General features: G+C 40.5%; 1 protein-coding gene across 1 annotated transcript; it reads left to right on the top strand.

Annotated features, from left to right (window-relative positions):
• Nucleotides 1-16,727: 16,727 nt before the first annotated feature.
• On the top strand, nucleotides 16,728-18,592 carry LOC104589903 (putative xyloglucan galactosyltransferase GT17). The gene has a single exon (XM_010248374.3). It carries the CDS (start codon nucleotides 17,083-17,085, stop codon nucleotides 18,499-18,501), a length of 1,419 nt encoding a protein of 472 aa, XP_010246676.1. The 5' UTR covers nucleotides 16,728-17,082; the 3' UTR covers nucleotides 18,502-18,592.
• The last annotated feature ends 436 nt before the right edge of the window (nucleotides 18,593-19,028 follow it).

The raw sequence follows: 19,028 nt of genomic DNA, 5'->3' as shown, positions 1-19,028 counted from the left end.
GCAACTGCCAATGCAAACATCAACTGTAAATCGAGCGAAATGGACATTTCATTTTGGGAGCAGAAAGTTCGATTAAATTTATTTAGTGCCGTTAAGTATCCAAACCTAGGGGAAGATGAGTTCAAGGTAGATGTAGTGGACGACTTTGTAGATGCCCTGTCTACCCTTTGGTTAGCCCAATATGAGCCCTGTTTGTGTAAAGAAGAAAGTGAGTCTAGAAGTGTAGATGTGAGAAGTGAGTGAATGCGTCTGGCTGAAGACGTTAAACTTAGCGCTGGCTGGGAGGCAACCCAACATTTTTAAATGAATGAGTGGTGTCCAGCTAAAGATAGAAAACTTAGCGCTGGTTGGGAGGCAACCCAATGTAGTTTTCAATTGCTTTTGCTTTTAGGATTAGAATTTTTGTTTTCTTGGTTCGAGACCAGTTGGCAGACTTTGAACCCCTTGGGAAAAACCCTCTTGATTGTTCCCTTTGGCCCAAGTCCCTTTGTATCATTCTAGTCATGCCATTGGGGACAATGATATTTAAGTTGGGGGTGAGAAAAGAGAGAAAATTTTGAAAATTTGAGAGAAAAATTTTAAAAAAATTGAGAAGCTAAGCCTTTAAATATGTAGAATTAAAACTTCACTAAAAATTTAAAATTTTTTTCCATTAAAAGAGATTCCCGAAGAGAAAAAGTTGAGGAAAGTGATAAAAGAATATTGAATTTTGTAGAGATTGGTAGCAAGTGAAAGGAGTTAAATTGGTCTTGTTTAATGCTAAAGACACTTACCTAACACTTAGAAACCGGGTCTTTTCACTTAAGTCAAGTGCTGAGATTTGCATCAAATGGTGGAAGGTAGCAATAAAAATGTGTGTGCATATCAAGTTCAGGAGTAGAAATCCACTGTCAGAAATGATAAGAAGAATACCCGCCTGATTTTAAAAATCAATCTCAGCTTATCAAGACAGTCTGCAAATGGAAGGGTATATAAGACTTTTGAGCCAAATTTCTGGAATGTTCAATGAAGGACAGTTTTACCACTTAAACCCAATACTGATCTATACAAAGTTTGAGAATTCTGGAATTAGGATACATGGCTAATTTTGTCAGGGATGATCTTGCAATGGGAATGATCAATTTACATAGAGTAATTTTAAGGCTGCATTGCTAAGGGACTAGTAATGATCAAGTTGGGGGTGTGACAACTCTGTATTTTGATGCCTTAAGGGCATCATTTTAGGGGTACTTTAGACCTTAGACTGACTAATTTGTACCATTTTTCCAGTTAAATTCAATGTTTTGATCTCTGATGGTCCCTATGCAAATTCTGGGTAAAAACTAGGAAATTTATAGTGTTTTTCTACAGATTTTGGGAAGCTGATGAGAATTCCAGCTAAGAGAGGGGGTGTTTCTGTGAAAAACTGAGCACAAGAGGGTGCCTCCTATCTGCTAAGCCCAGAAAAGCACCCCTCCTACTGTATTAGCATACTCCCCTCTCCTTAGCAAACCCTAGAGCACCTCCCCACTCATTCTTTTCACCTCTAACAAACCCTAGCCACCCCTAACTGCTAAATCTTCACCTTCCACTCCTCCCTAACATCTAATCTCAACCATCTAAGCCTTAGCAACCTCTCATACCCTTAGATCTTCACCTTGCAATCTCCACCCTCCATTCTAGGGCACCATCTCTTTAGCATTGTAACCCTAGGGTGCCACCTAACTCCTAATCCCCACCATTCAGCCTTTAGCCACTAGATCTCAGCCCTCTATTTCACTCTCTATCTCAGCCACTCACCCTAGGGCGCCACCCACTCCTTTCAATCTCCACCATTCAGCCTTAGGCACCTAAATCTCCACCATTCATTCCTAGGAGCTTAAATCCCAGCCCTCCATACTTATAGGCGCCCTCTCCTTTTCACTCTAGCCATAGGATCCCTCTAGTTTAATCCTAATCCTCCATTCCTAAACCCTAGGGGCGCCCATTTTTTGCATAAACCCAATAGTTGTCCCTCTCTTTCTCTCTAATCCTAGTTTTGTCCACCCTTATCTATAAAAAGGACCCCAAGGGCCCTAGAGAAGGGGTTGGTCAATTCACCCAATTTACAAGGCTATGGTTTCTTGAGGAGTTCAAGGGTTGTAGAAGGGAAGGATGCCCAGATCTTGTCAGGAGGGGTTCCTGAAAGCAATCTAGCCAATCTGCAACTACCATCATTGGATTTGATCAGCCATCCCTTTCGTTTTCTTTATTTTCTTTTATGTTATTTTTATTTTAGCAATCTTTTAGATTTAATTTCTGTTTTTTTGTGTGTTTTGTAGATCTGAATTCGTCTGGTTCAAGGCTAAGGTGTCTCGAGGGTTTGAGGGCTGAACGGAGGGAGAAAGCGTGTATTTCAAGGCTAAGGTGTCTCGAGGCTAAGTGTTTATTTACTTTTGTTGATTTCAGTGTTCTTTAATTTCTGAATTTTAATTATTGCCTTGTTCAATTCAGAACATTTAATTTCAGCATTAATAAATTTTATGTTCTTATTTTCTACAAATCCTGGATCTATTTTCCTTTTATTTGTCTGGAATGAAAATAATAATTTTTATTCTTACTTCCCTATGGGTTTGACCCCTTCCTCACCACGTACTACATTGTTTAAGGTTATGTGAGGATTGAAAAAATTTACAAATCTCTAAACTGGTGCCACGGGTGTTTAACGATGCATCCCGGGTGCACCACCTACCTACCATCCGAAGATGATTTTTTTATTAATTCTCCTTATTTCTATTTGAGAGTTCCCATCATTTTAGGTATTAATGTTTTTACTAACAACCCCTTTAACAAGTTTGCATCAACATTTCATTCTTAGTTTATACCTTAGTTCTTTTACCATGCCATACGCCACTTTTAGTCTTGAGTTTGCATTTCATATTACAAAATAGATATTTGATTGTCCACCCATGATAGTACCATTCTTTGATTCAGCTTCTAAACATTTGTGTCCCCATTGCATTGTGTATCGGCATTTCCACTCTATTGGAAAATATTATGCATTCCTGCATCATTGTAATTCTATAGATAGTAGCCTGGGTTTCAATTCATATCAACTTGTTTCATTCTCTTTCTCTCAACAAAAAGAAAATCATTTCTTTTAGGTTTATATTTTAAAATTTAATAGCTTTTGTTCACGTAGTTCAACTTAGGATTTTGCTAATCCCAATTTTCATTTCTTTTTCTTACACGATTAGATATACATGTTAGTTCATTTATTTAATTTTCTTTTCATTTAAAAATTCACACATCTTTGGCTTTACTCAATCTCTTACTCATTCTTTCTTGGTTGCTTGTCATTTAGTCATTTCACTTACTAATTAGTAGAATGAATGTATAGTTAAAGTTGCAGCTCTTTGCTCTTTCCTTTGAATAAATTACTATGATTAATGTGTGTATTAATTTAATTTATTCTTAAGGCCCAAAATTATTAACTTTTCCTTGGAATGTTGGTGAAGTAGAGACTAGTTTAGTCGGGCGTGTGTGGAGTTCCTAACACCTTCCCACACCATACCTTGGTCCCTGGACCCTAAGAATCTCATCTCCATTGAGCAATGAGTCACCAAGAAAACATAAATATTTTTCTTGAAAAATCCCTAGTTTTCCTAAATTCCCATTCCCAAAAATTTAAGTGACGACTCCATTCCATCCATCATCCTCCCTCCAGGTCAGGTAACTACACCAGGCATCCAATAATGAAGTTGAGTATGAAGCCTTGATAGTCGATTTGTCGATACACTCTCCATCCACCAAATTTTGAGGTATGAGAATGCCCAGTTGATGTGCTTCCAAAGCTGGCCGACGTTGTGGACAATACAAAGAGGACAATGTATATTGAAGACGTACCATGCCCGAGTATAGAAAAAGCAACAAAAGAAGAAGTTGTCCCCATACAAGTTGCTGAACAGAGCTTGATAGGTTTTATCTTTGAATTCCTACAACATGGAGCGGTGCCCTTGGACAGAAATGCAGCTTGGAGAATAAAGCATAAGTCATCTCACTATGTGATAATTGGGGAGCAGTTGTATAGGAAGTCCTTCACTTTTCCATACTTGCGTTACTTCTGACCTATATAAGTAGAATGTATACTTAACGAAATCCACAAAGGATTGTATGGTGAATACTTAGGGGGGTAGGGCCCTGGCCTAGAAGGCCCTCAAGCAAGGCTACTATGACCCTCAAGCAAAGATAGTAATGACCGACGATGAAGGCAAATAAGTTCAAATTTGTGGAACGATATGATTGGTGTTAACGTCATGCCAACATACCTTGGCAGCCTGCAGCTGACTTGTGGAACCTTACTAGCCTGTAGCCCTTTCCTCAATGAGGGATAGACATATTCAGTCCTTTCCCACCAATAACTAGGTGAAGGAGGTTCTTGGTCATGGTTGTGGACTACTTCACCAAGTAGGTTGAAGTCGAGCCATTAGCGACCATCACAACATGGAATGTGCAAAGTTTCTTTTGGAAGAACACCATTTGCCAGCACGGACTTTCTTGTGCATTGATCTTGGACAATGGCAAAGAGTTCGAAGACATTGGGTTCTAGAATTGGTGTAATGAACTGGGGATCAAGAAACATTTCACGTCTTCCTCTCACCCCAAAGCCAATGGGTAAACCGAAGTGACAAACCAAGCTATCCAACGAGGTTTGAAAACTCAACTTTCCCAAGTCAAGGAATTGTGGGTTGACAAGTTCCCCAACATTCTTTGGGCATACCGCACCACATACAAAATGAAAACCGGAGAGACACATTTCAACCTCACTTTTAGGACCAAAGATGTGATACCAACCAAGATCGAAGTGCCAACCTTGAGGACAAAGACATATGATGAGGATGACAATTATGATGAGCAAAAGCACCAACCTCGACCTCGTAGAAGAAATACGGGACCAATCTCAAGTTAGGACTATGGCCTACCAACAAAGGGTAGCCTGCTACTATAATGTCTAGGTCATAAAACCAGTATTCTAAGTTGGTAACATAGTACCACACAAGGTCATGGTGCCTGAGTCGGGCTCCGAGAAGCTCGACCTGAACTAGGAAGGGCCAAATAGGGTGATCAAAGTGATAGGTCCTAGAACGTACAATCTCGAAACTATGGAGGGGTGGTCAGTACCTTGTACGTGGAATATCAAGAACCTCAGAAGATACTATGTTTAAATGTCTAAATTTTTGCTCTCATCAGATGACAATGTATGACACACTTTAAGAGTTCGTCAACAAAACAATCTAACTACTTCTAATTAATTCATTTTCTCTCATCGATTTACATCATCTTGACTAATTTCACTAAGAAACAGCTCAGCACGAAGACCAAGCTCTGTTTACGCAACCCTTGCATAATGATCTAGTTAAACCATCCTACCCTTGGCACCTTGGTCCAACTATGCACCCTGGTACATTTAAACACCTTGGTTTGAAACCACAGTACTGTTTTAACACTTAACTAAGTTTTATATGAATACCTTGGCATCATTTTAACACTTCGGTATCATTCCAACACTTAGACAAATCTTTATACTTAGACACTTTGGCTTGTGGCCATGCCAGAATCATTTTAATACTTAACCGATTATATCACAAGTATCAGGTCGCCACACCATTTGAAAAGAAGTGCTTCATTGTATTATAGAAAAGAGTTCGATAAATTGATGAAAAAAGAATAAAAAGGGATAAACTACTTCACAAAGAAAATCGAGCTTAGAGGCTTAGGCCATATCATATGTACAGGGGGTCTAAGAAAAGAGGCAAAAGTTAATCTTGACTGGGGAGCATATTGTCGTCACCAATCCTTGCACCTTCCTTGTTACCACTACCTTCCTCCTCGTCAATGCCTTCCTCCTCCTCCTCCTTATCATCTATACTGACCTCTTCTCCTTCATTAAGGTACTCCGAGTTGAGCTCCTTGTGAACCTCCAAGGCCATCTTGAGAGTGACGGCCGAGAGCACCAAGTGATTGAGGTCATACTCCGAGTTGAGCAACCCAATAAGCTTGTGGCATAACTTGAAGCCCTCCATGTGAGTAGTGATAGCCTTCCAGTATTGCCCTGGACCCTGGAGATAGATGGGCAAAACTTGAATGTTACACCTGACCCCTAGACTTGATTAAGGTACTGCACTAGGTGTCGGATCGGGCTGTCTTTGATATGCCAATCAATGAGATCCTTAGAGAGGGTTAAAACCTGGGTATGTTGGGACAGTTTGAGAATTTATCTGAGTAGGTGATCATAGTGACAAGGTCAGCCCCTTTGTCGGACAAAGTGAATGATCGGGAAAATGCACTCTCTTTGATGGAAACCTAAACTACTAGTAGTGGATTTCAAATGTGTTTGAAATTTGGTTTTGCAAAATATATTTATATAGAAATATACTTATATATATTATGGTTTCAAAATGTTTGCAAAATGTTTTAATTCCCGGGATCCATGTGAGCAGAGAGTGTAGCACTGTACCTTGCAGTCAAGGGAGAGGTCCTCTCTTGTCGGGCAATGTTTGATCATTAAGGGCTGAGAGGTTAAGTGTAAGAACATTGAGGGTAATACCTGATTGGCTAATCTTGCATCTGCCCACAGTCCTTGGGTTTTCATAAGGTGGCTGGACCCAAGGACCATTTAGTGTAAATGTTAGGTCCATTAAGAATCCATAGTGATGGACTCAGGGATTCACTGTCTCCTACAGTGAATGAGGCCAGGCCTTGTAACAAAGGCTGGGCAGAACCCATGTTGCTGATGTGTATATCAATGTTTGGGTCCCACACCATACAAAGAGAGCCAACTGGGTTGCAGGTTAAGAGGTTAAGTGAGCACATAAACTTAATGGGCCTAAAGCCCAATTCGAAATAGGCTTAAGTTAGTTAATTAAAAGGAGGCAAGATAGGATTTATAATCTGATCAGGATTAGCTGAAGGATAAGATAAGTCTTATCCATTCAAGAGTCCAGATCCAAATATCATATTTGGATTAAGGAACTCTCTCATAATTGGATTATGAAGCTGATCCTGAGAGAGTTGTAAATAAAGGGGGTAAATTCCTCAGTTACACAACACAACAATCTATAGACTTCTTCCCTATTCTTGTCGCCCCTACCTAGTTTGCTCTCCACTTGTGGGAGTGATTAAGAATTGTTCTTGATACTACTTCTTGGTAGAAGAAGCAATCTGAAGTCGTGCTCACCAGCCCTCCACTCCATTCTTGCTAAAGAATTTGGTTCTTGCTGAAGTGTCGTCCTGCTGATCTTGCTTCACCACACACTGCGTCATCTTTAGCGGAAGCGGGTTTTGGTTTTCTCCTTGGGTGTGAATACCTTCATTGGGAGTTACTGCTACTTCGTATCAGGTATATCCCTCCCCTCCCTATTTGTTTCAGATCTGGTCCGGTTTTGGTTCAAGATTGATCATTGGAAATGCAGTTTTTTAAAATAGGGAATGCGATTCCCAAATGAGAGAGAGAAATTTTTTAAATTTCACCCAACCTTCCTGCAGGGTTCGACCATCCAAATGATGGATATCTCATCCCTTCAGTGGTATCAGAGCCAGGTTCAAATCTTGAACCGAATTAAACCAGATCTGAATCTGTGCAAATGGGCGGAAGGCGTTCTACCTGATTTGCGCAGTTAGCATTTTTCTTGGGAAACCGGTTCCCAGTTTTGGGCGATTGATATGAAATTAAATCTTTTATTTTCTGTAATATATTTAGAACTGTTCTATTTATATTTCTTGAAATTCGGGTTATTCGTATGGCGGAGATCGAATTCTTTAATTGGCACAAGAAATTTGCGCACCTACTGATTTATTCTATTCATTCTTGGTTTGTAAATAATTTTTTTTATTTATTTTTAGATGGGATGTATAGGATTTGATTCTGATGTAATATTAATAGAAAAAAGTAGGTTTTTTCTATTTTATTTCATGGAAGACAAAGCTTGTTCGCGTGGAGGAGAAATCTTGCGTAGATAAGAAATCTGGGATCTGCGAATTGCAGTAATGGAAACTTCAATCTGTGAACTAATTTTTTGTTTTGCAGGGTTGTAACCTTGCAAACAGCCCCCTTTTGTGTTTGTTCACTGATTCTTGAATGCCATTTATTAGTTATTTAATTTCAGGTCATCTTCTTGAATTGAATCTTAAATTAAACATCAAGCCCTAGACCCATTTGAACCAGATTGGACCAAACTGGTTGAACATAATTTGTGGTTCGTTGAGGGCTGTTCTCAGCCCTAAAATTTCCTTCATGGGCCGAGGGATTGATGATTAATTGCAAGATGCAATTCGGCCCACATTTGTAAAACCCAGTTTTAATCTATTAAAACTGCTTTAGCCCGATTCAACATAAATACTATATGGGTCGAACTGCTTTTTGTAGTTCCGCCCATATACCTAGATAATATTATGGAATTAAATGGGCTCTATTTATGAGTTTTACAGTTATTTAATTGAATGGATCAATTATGGATTTCATGCATGTGATGTATGGATGTGTGATGTGCTACAAACATGGGCCATAAGTACTTGGCCCATGCTAATTCGATAGTGGCTCTTTCGAACACCATGGATGAATGCACATCATTGCCATGGTGCTCTTAAGATCATTGGGTGATCTCCCTTTCTCAGTGGGGCCCACTTCTGTATGTCCCCAAGAGGAACATTCCAAAACCCTAGCCATTTTAGGCCCACTTTGTATCTGGCTTTATGAAAGCCAGTGAGAGCCACTTTGGTTTGACGTAAATCAGATCTAGGGGGTTTTGTTCCCTCCATTAAATATAAGTGCATGTGATAAGGAATTCTCTAAAGGCCTTCCATCATTAGTATGAAGGTTGGTTGTATTGGTGGGTGGAAATGCAACATAAAATTTGGCTATCCATCTAGTTGGCTAGATTGTTTCATGAGATGAAAGGGGCATCATAGACCGATGTGGGAGGGGCTTATCCTAAAATGGAACTCTCTCATAGTACCTTGGCGTTTACGAACATGATGGGTGAGCACTTGCTGGACAGAAAGGTTTAACCTAAAATGGCTATGAACCTTGTCTGACAGAGGCCAAAGGGAAAGCTCATAAGATGAATGGATGAGATCCTTCACAAAAGGTGGTGGGGTTTTGCAACTAAAACAATTGGCTCCATGCACCCCATGTGGTTTCCCACATTTCCGGAGATGCCCAAAATGGAAATGGAATCTCAGAGATGCCCAAAATGGAAATGGAACATAGATTAAAAGCCCTTTCTATGTGATGACATTAATCAATTAGGTTGTGGACTTATAAATCTGCCTTGCCTTTACCAGAAATGGCAAATGGAAACTTCACCAAATTGTTGGATGATAACAAACTCAAGGGCCCTAATTATGCTGGCTGGTTCCAAAACCTTATGCTAGTTCTGATGTCCGAGAAATTTGACAAAATTGCTAAGAACCCTGCTTCAGATTGTCTGGGTGACAGGGCATCTAAGGCCCGAAGAAGATAGTATCAAGAATGGGAAGAGAAAAATTCTCTTGCCCGGTGTTATATTATACCCTCTTTAGACAATCTGATACAGCGACAATTCGATAAGATCGAAGTGTCCAAGGATATATTGGATAGTCTGAAGACTATGTATGATGAGAAGAACCGTTCTACTCGTCAAAAGGTCTTAAAATTGTTTACGACCACACAGATGACCGAGAACCAATAGGTTCATGACCATTGTATAAAGATGATAGGTTATATCATTGAATTGGAGGTTCTCAGGTCAGGGCTAGATCATGACCATAATTGATGCTGTCCTCAATTCCCTACCTCCGTCCTTTAATCAGTTTATCATGAATTACAACATGAATAAGCTAAACGTTAGCCTTCAGGAACTCAGCAATATATTGCAGAGGGTTGAAGAACTGATTAAGAAGGATAAGCCGATAGCCATTCTTGTTAAAGGTGGAAAATCAGGCAAGAAAAAGTGGAAGGCTAAAAGGAAGGCTCAGAAGAAGGGTAGCAAAACTAAAATGTAGAAGAAAGATAAGGCATCAGATGCCTATCACTTCTGCAAGCAGACCGACCACTAGAAGAGGAATTGTCTTCAATATCTGGAGACTAAGAAGCAAGGTAATTTAGAATCTTTTTTCATAGAGACCAATTTGTTGATCACTTCTGTTTCCTGGTGTATTGACTCTGGGCTTCAACTCATGCATGTAACTCACTGCAAGGGTTCAAGATAAGTAGAAGACTGAGTGATGGAGAAGTGACACTCTACTTGGGGATTTCTGCAACAGTTGCAGCTACAGCTGTAGGAACTATAGAACTAGTTTTCAGAGAAGGAACAATTGTACTTAAAGATTGTCTTTTCATACCTAATTTAAGAAGAAATTTGATTTCTGTCTCAAAATTGTGCATTGATGGTTATTCTATCTTATTTAGTAATGTGATTACTATTAAACGGAATAACAAATTCCTCGCATACGGAGAACTTGAGAACGGTCTCTATGTTCTCCATCCTCCTCTGGAAACAAACATTACCAAAACTACGTTGAAAATAATCCTTAAGAAGAGGACTCGTGATACAGTTAATCCCACGTCCCTATGGCATTATTGACTTGGCTACATTAATATAGATCGTATCACAAGGTTGGTAAAGTATGGTCCTTTGGATTTTCTAACTATAGAAGATCTTCTAACTTGTGAACCTTGCCTTTAGGGTAAGATAACGAAGCAGCCATTTACTGGTAAGCCTGAAAGATCTACAGGCACACTTGACCTAATACATACTGGTGTATGTGGTCCCCTGAGTGTTAGGACATGAAACCAGCATGTTTATTTTATAACATTTACTGATGATTACTTACGTTACGGTTACGTGTACCTAATGAGACATAAGTCTGAATCTTTTGAAAAGTTCAAAGAATTCAGACAAGATGTCGAGAAACAGTTAGGGAGAGAAATTAAGACCCTTCGATCAGATCGAGGTGGCGAGTATCTCTCTGACGAATTCAAGGACTACTTAAAGGATAATGGGATAGTATCACAACTAGCTCCTCCTGTTACACCACATTTAAACGGTATGTCAGAAAGGAGAAATTGAACACTATTAGATATGGTCCGATCACTTCTCATCCACTCAGAGTTACCCACATCCTTTTGGGGTTTCGCATTAGAGACTGCGATTTACGTGCTGAACCGGGTTCCAACCAAATCCATTCCTAAGACTCCATATGAATTATGGACCGGTAAGAAACCAAGTGTGAGATACTTGAAGATTTGGGGTTGTCCAACGCATGTTAAAAGAACTAGTTCTTCACCACACACTGTGTCATCTTCAATAGAAGCAGGTTTTGGTTTTCTCCTTAGGCATGAACACCTTCATTGGGAGTTATTACTAGTTCATATCAGGTATATCCCTCTCCTCCCTATTTTTTTCAGATCTGGTTTGGTTTTAGTTCAAGATTGATCCTTGAAAATGTAGTTTTCTAAAATAGGGAATGCGATTCCCAAATGGGAGAGAGAGAAAATTTTTGAAATTTATCCAACCTTCCTGCAGGGTTTGGCCATCCAAATGATAGATCTCTTATCCCTTCATGGGGTCAATGGAGTTGGCCTACTCTTACTCGGCCCCCTCTTCCTCTTTGAGGTTGACAACGGGCGTAGGCCTCTACTCCTCAAACGCCATCACGATAGCTTGGGAGGAATCTCCTATCTTCCTCTTCTTTGACCTTTTTTTGGCTTGACCGCTGATCCCTAGAGTGTTGACGCCTCCAATCTCTCTTGTGAAGACAAACAATCCGTAAGCCGAGGTGACAAGCATAATAGAAAAGAAAAATGACTAAGTGTTGAAGGATGACCTACCCTAAGGACTCATCTTGACCTAGATTAATGCCTCCTTGGTTAGGAAGTCCTCAACCCGTACCTTCTTCTAAATCAGGCTTGTCACTCATTCCTATAGGGTCTCGCTTAGGGAGATGTCCCCAATATCATTTGTGGCCGATCTCCACTCAGTATTAAAGGGTTATCTGCCGTTAGCACCAAGGAAGCACCAAGGAAGAAGAATCTCTTCTTCCACTCCAACACCTTGGATGGGAAGCCTCCTAACAACTTGTACCCAGGGTGATAAGATAGATAGAAGTTGTTTTTGTCAATGGGGTTTCTCTTTATGTAAAAGAGGCTTGTGAAGGTTTTGAGGTTTAGAGGAAAGCTAAAGTGGTGGCAGAATGAAATGGTTCCTACTAACATCCTAATAGAGTTTGGGTGGAGTTGGGCAATGGAAATGTTATAATACTCCAACACCTTGAAGAGATGGAGCAGGAACCTGAGCCTGGCCATCAGAGCCTGCTCGAAGACACAAACCTCGTTCTTCTCGTACTACCATGACATCTGACCACCTACGGGAAGCAAACACTCATACTTGTTTGGGATGTTAGAAGGGTTTAGAATCCATCATATTGATGGCCGAACCATGCTAGATGGCTGGGAAAATTTTCAAAATTTTTCAAACCCCTTTGTTAATCAATTTCCTAGTAAATTTGAAAATTGAATTTTTAGGATCAATCTTGCACTGAACTGGACCAGATTTGAAGCCAAATTAAAAGGGAATTATACCTGATATGGAGACCACAAATCGCAGCTCTCAAGGTAGAAGTTCACACCCAATATCAATCCCAAAATCGGCCTTCAACTGAAAATGGCATAGTGTAAGGAGAAACCGATTCAGTAACTTTGATCTCAACAAATCTAGTATCTAACTAGCTTGGACCGAGTGGGATGAGTGAGCCTGAGTTTCTTCAATTTTTTCTTGCAAAAACACTGGAGAAAACTATAGAAATCAGTTCTTGAAAAGGCTAGGTCATGATGGGTTTCTTGAGAGACAAGAGAGAAGAAGAGAGAGCAAGAGAATAAAGAGAACAAGTTTTATTTGCCCTCTTCCTCTTAACCCCCTTATATGGAGAACTCTCCTAATCTAGTTAGGAGATTATCCAAATTTGATTTGGATCTGGTAAACATTATCCTCTTAGAGGATAGGTGCTCCATACCCAAAACCATGCCTAGTTTTGACCAAAATCGCATGACAACTTAAGTTGTCATGTGATAGCTTAACTAATCTTATTAGTTATGGGGGCCTTCGGCCCATATTCTTTAAAAACTCATGCCCCTAGGTGTTGCATGGCCACTTTGGGCCTGATATTGTATGGCATAGAACTCCATAAAGGTCTCACACAAGTCGATGAGGATTTGATCCCACCTTTGAAAGAGATTGGGCCAAATTCACTGTTTAGGGCAGTGAACCCCTGAGCCAATTAGAATGGGCTCAGTTTGGACCCAATATTTACACCTAAATGATCCTTGGATTCAGCCACCCTGAAGATCCAAGGATAATGGACTTATGTAAGATAAAGTCTATCAGGTAATCATCCCCGTAATTGTCTCTTACACTTATCCTCTCAGTCTATAATCATCACTACACTGCCTGATAGAGAAGGAACACTCCCTTGGTTGCAAGGTGCAGTGTCACACTCTCTGCTCAGATGAATCCCGGGATTAAAACCTTTTGCAAACCTTTTTCATAAGATAATAATATAATATATAAATATATTTTGTAAAACCATATTTCAAACACAAGTGACATCCACTACCTGTAGTTTAGGTTTCCATTAGAGAGAGCATAAACCTTGATATTCACTTTGTCCGACAAAGGGGTCAATCCTATCACTATGATCACCCACTCAAGTAATTTCTGAAATTGCCCCAACATGCCCAAATACATTACCCTTGATGGATCTCACCGGTTGGCATATCAAAAGCAGCTCGGTCCACTACTTAGTGCAGTATCATAATCAGGTATGGGGTTATGTGCAACTTTCTAGTTTTGTCCATCTATCTCCAAGGTCCAGGGCATAACTAGAAATTGGTCCGAGTCCAGTGTTTCTTCCAAACACTCACTACTTGTTCTTTGGGTCTAACCCTAGTAGCTGAGACAAGCTACTCCAACTATTTAGCAGCACACTAGTGTCAACCTTGCTCCCCAAGTCTATCCAATGGCTGAAAACATTCTAAACCAACACGAGTCTCCCAAGTGTCCAGTTTACAAGGTAATACATAGAAATTATACCAATATAAACATGAAACAACAATATACCTTATTCATTTATAAATAAATGTTTATGTACATCAATTTGATTGGAGCTAAGGGCATACACTTTCTAACATGGGGTTTTGTGGCAACCTATGAATCCTTCTATCTCATCGGATGTGAGCTTGGTAAAACCAAACTTGGACTTATGCTTGGGCTAACGATGGGAGGTGGAGGCCCCTTTATGGGAATCTCATTGTTCTTGGGCCGAGGACCCCTCCCCAGTGTGAACAGCTCGCTGACCCTCCACCTTCAGACTCACTACTAGACGTTACAAAAAGAAAGGAAAGAGACTCACCAAAAACGCTATAAGTTTGATCGACCTTGCAGACTTCACCAACCATGCTGAGATTACCAAGCTCCCCATTGCACTACTCTCGCTCAAGACAAGGAAAATGCACCCCCAAGGTTGACTATTGACAAGTGGGAGGCCCGGCCTACCAATGATTGTGATTGGTTCAATCCGAAGACCCAAAATAATGTGTTGTTTTGAATTCCAAGAAACCTAAACTCAATTAAGCATGTTTTTTACATCCACAGTAGCCTAATGTAGCGTCACGTTCGCGTGTACCTGCCATGCCACCTATCAAAGGACCTTGTTCAAATGATTCCAGTCAAGCTCGATTCCCAACCTAAAGAAGCAGGTCATGAGAATGCTCAAAAGCTTGTCTTAGACGAACTACTTCCTTCAGCCGAGCCATCCACCTCGAGCTCGGAAGAGAGGGGCAATTGATGATGGTCGAAAGTTGTACATCACTCATTTGCTTCCAAGAAGGTTCATGCAGACCAAATGCACTCAAGCTCAATTGAAGGCAACTCAGGAGGACCAACCTGAGACGTCTGTCATCACCTTAGAGCGTCTGTACGGCCCAAGCACCTAATGAGTTATCCGACCTCATGGAGACCAACCTATGTGATTTTCCCGCCTTGTACAATTCAATCCATTTAATGGCCCCGGGATATTCAGAGGGCACTTCGCCCACGTAGCTATGGTTACATGAGTCTCTCCTATTCTTTGTGGCCCGTTACCTCCGAGTATGTCAGGGACATTCTGGCCATTCCAAGAGGCTTATATAAGGGTAGCTCCTCGCTCTCAAACGGTACGCTCTCAGAGGCCTTCTAGCTCTTACTATGTTCCACTTTGCTTTCAGCTCTCTCAGCTCGATACTAACTTGATCGATGAAGCCTCCTCACTTGGATCCATAACCCAAGCTCTCCAACGCTTCTCTTCTTCACAGATTCAAGGCATTCCACATCCAACTCACCACTCCAATAGGAACCAGTGCAGATCAAGCAACATCAGGAGTCATAGACAAGGAGAAGGCTCTTGCATCCCTCTATAGTTTATAAATAGGGAGCAATAGGAGGGAATCGAGCCATGCAAGTTCTCCCCATCATTGCTGAAATTGATCCAACAATGTGAAACCTTTTTAGCTAGGGTTTTGAACCCCATCCGACCAGATTTGTTATTCAATCTTTCTAGTATTGTTCGAGACTTATTTTGGGTCAAAAATATCACCCAAACTCGTATGAAAGGTTGGGCCTTTGTTTCTGTAAATTCTGGAAAGAAAATCCAAAACTGCCAACACATAATTGCACCATCTTCAACTAGTTGTAGTGATTTGGAAGATTCAAACTTGCTGTGAATACTACTTTGATTTCTCTACTTGTGGACATCATAATTAGGTACTACATTCAATATTGATCCAAAAGATTTGATATTTCTTGGTCCAAGAACCCAAGAAATTCTAATGCTCAGTCCAATACATTGCCATAATTCAGAATATATATTGCTTCAATTTAATTTGTTTTGGGAAATTTGGTTAGGTGTTTTCTTTGGTCTTATCCATTCACCATGTGACGTATAGTTTGACTTTAAGCCGATTGGATTACACAACTGTAATTGTTTAATTATTCTAAATTTCTTGGCATCCATATATGACCCCCCTTCTAACTTATTTGAAACATTTGGCATCATTGAACTCTTATTTGAATTCAACCGTCATTATTTCTGTATTATTTAGCACCATTCACTTCAAATTTAACTCTCATTAATTTATTATATTCATTACCGAAACCCTACTACTTCAATTAATTTATCCATTTTTTTATGCATTTGTTAGTTTATTTGTTAGCTATGTTTTTTTTTTTTTTTGCTTATTTGCTCATTGGCTGCGTTATTTTTCTTAATTTTCTACTAAAATTCTTTTTTTTTTTCAGATAATGGGTATATTAAAATTCCATTTTATTATCTAGTCTTGGACTTGTTCTTACCAAACTGTCCACGCCTTATGTAAGATTCCAATTCCACGGTTAAACCACTAAGCTTCGCATTAGGCCAATTTCTGATGTTGATGTCCCGCCACGACGTACGCCACAGACTAATATATAAATTTAGGGAAAAAACAGAAAAGTTCGTTATCACTACAATGTAGAGAAGTAGTCAACGAGGCAGGTAAGTAGACAACAACTAAGGAAATATTATGTGATGGAAATTAATACCGAGCTCTCTATATTGTTCTTCAGAATTTTTTACAGAAATTAATTGTCAAATCTATTAATCTAATTTACTGTGGGATAAAGTGTAGAGTAAAATGATTAAAAAACAAAAGTGTAGAACAGATCATTTGGGTCGTTCATTTTGAGTTGCTTGACTATAAGGCCAAATTGAGCCCGTTGGACAAGAATCTCGTCAGGAAATTGAAGACTTGTTTCGGTTTGGCAAGCCAACTGGTCTTGTCAAATTGTTAGGGAATTTTACAGTTGTTTCCCCCAAAAGAGCATTGTCAATTTGTCATAGTCTTCTCTGCTCCCAGATTCCTTTCTTTTCTGAGTTTTCTTCTCATTCTCGCTCCTTAGTTTCAAACTGTTTTCTGCCCGAGAACTCCACTCCCTCGTAAAAATCCACTCAAACAACTCATCTTGCTTTGTCTTTGTTCTTCCCTTCCAACAAAAGCAACCCCAATTTCCTGCCATAATGTTCTTCAGAAAGCTTCCATCCGTAGGTTTGATGGCGGACAGAGATAGGCACCCCTTCAAACACAAAGGAGTACACATCACATCCGTTCATACCCAGCTACTAAAGTACTTCCTCTACCTCTCTGTCTTGCTTCTCATCTGGTCTCTTCTGCTCTTCTTCTCCTCTCCCTCAAAACTCTTCAATTTTCATCAGGTGCAAGTCCAGCAGTCCGACGGCCATCCAGCACTTAACAAGGAGCCGATCTGCGATGGAAGCGTGTCGGTTTACGTCTACGAGCTGCCGGACAGGTTCAACCGTGGCCTCCTCCAGGACTGCCGACATCTTAACATCTACACTGACATGTGCCCGCACGTTGCCAACCGCGGCCTAGGCCAGCCGCTCGATAACATGGGCTCGAGCTGGTTCGCGACACATCAGTTCATCGCCGAGATGATCTTCCACGCACGAGTAGAGGCCCATCCCTGCCGGACTTTGGATCCCGACAGAGCGAATTTGTTCTATGTGCCCTTCTACGGTGGGCTCTACGCGTCTAGCAAGTTCCGCGAACCCGATCTGTCGGTGCGAGACACACTGGCGGTGGATCTAGTAGAGTACCTGGGTCAGCAGCCTTGGTGGCACAGATATCACGGCGGAGACCACTTCCTGGCTTTAGGGAGGACAGCCTGGGACTTCATGAGGAGCGAGGATGGACCCGACTTTGGTGCTAATTGTCTTCTCAACTTGCCACCTGTCATGAATATGTCGGTGCTGACAGTGGAGAGGCATCCGTGGCAAGGATCAAATCAGCATGGAATTCCGTATCCTTCTTACTTTCACCCCTTAAATTCCGAGGAATTGCTGACGTGGCAAAACATGATGAGAACCAGCAGCCGGCCCTACCTCTTCTCCTTCGTGGGGGCCCCACGAACCGGTGTAGAAAAGGCTGCCATCAGGGACGAGATACTGAGGCAATGCTCGGAGTCGACTCGGTGCAACCTCCTGAAGTGTGGAGTGGGGGCGAGTAAGTGCCATGAGCCAAGTGAGGTGCTCAATGTAATGACGAGGTCCCAATTCTGCATGCAAGCTCCCGGCGACTCGTTCACTCGGCGATCCACATTTGATTCTTTGCTTGCCGGTTGCATCCCCGTCTTCTTTTCGCCCCACACGGCATATTCTCAGTACGCGTGGTACCTCCCGTCCGAGTCGAGTAGTCAGTACTCGATCTTTCTGAGCGAGGAAAATGCAACGCGGATCGAGGAAGAGCTGCTTAATATTCCGGTGGACAGAGTGGAAAGAATGAGGAGTGTCGTGATTGACCTGATCCCTAAGCTTACATATGTGCACCCTAACGCGACCGATTGGAGATTCCGTGATGCCGTTGACGTTGCTCTGGCGGAATTGGCGAAGCATGTGCAATCAAAATTACTGATTGCTTGAGTTCCTGATCCTGCACGTTTGAATTTCTAGGTTGTGTTTGGTATCATTTTACTTCTCCTTGCAATAAATGTTTTATATTGGTCAAAATAAATTTTAAGATTATATATTTTTTATACAAAAAAAAGATTTTGAGATATCAATACAATACAATGTTCGGTAATATTATTAGTTTGAAACCAATATATTATAAATGCTAATATCCAATCCAATCACTATATTTATATTTTTAGTCGAAATGGTTATTTGATGTAATATGCATGATAAGATTAATTACTCAAAAAATTGTATTGATTAAAAGTAGAAATTGCAATGATACCAAACACAACTATAAATATTGTCCGTAGTTTTGATTATAGGGTTTTTAATTGTTCAGTCCCTTAATTAATTCTATATACCAAGGTTTTTAAATTGAATCGGATAACGAACCGGTCAGGGGTCCGGTTTTTAGGTCAAATGGTTCAATCATTCAAACCGAATGAATGGCTTATTCTAGAAAAAAATAAATAAAATACAGTCAAAACCGTTGA

Source organism: Nelumbo nucifera, chromosome 4 (genome assembly GCF_055504915.1).
Source record: "Nelumbo nucifera cultivar China Antique chromosome 4, China Antique-T2T, whole genome shotgun sequence".
NCBI classification, from domain to species: Eukaryota; Viridiplantae; Streptophyta; class Magnoliopsida; order Proteales; family Nelumbonaceae; genus Nelumbo; species Nelumbo nucifera.
This window is presented reverse-complemented; position numbering and strand designations above follow the sequence as displayed.

Coding starts and splice junctions, on each gene's coding strand:
- LOC104589903 (XM_010248374.3), top strand. CDS start 17,083: ATGTTCTTCAGAAAGCTTCCATCCGTAGGTTTGATGGCGGACAGAGAT.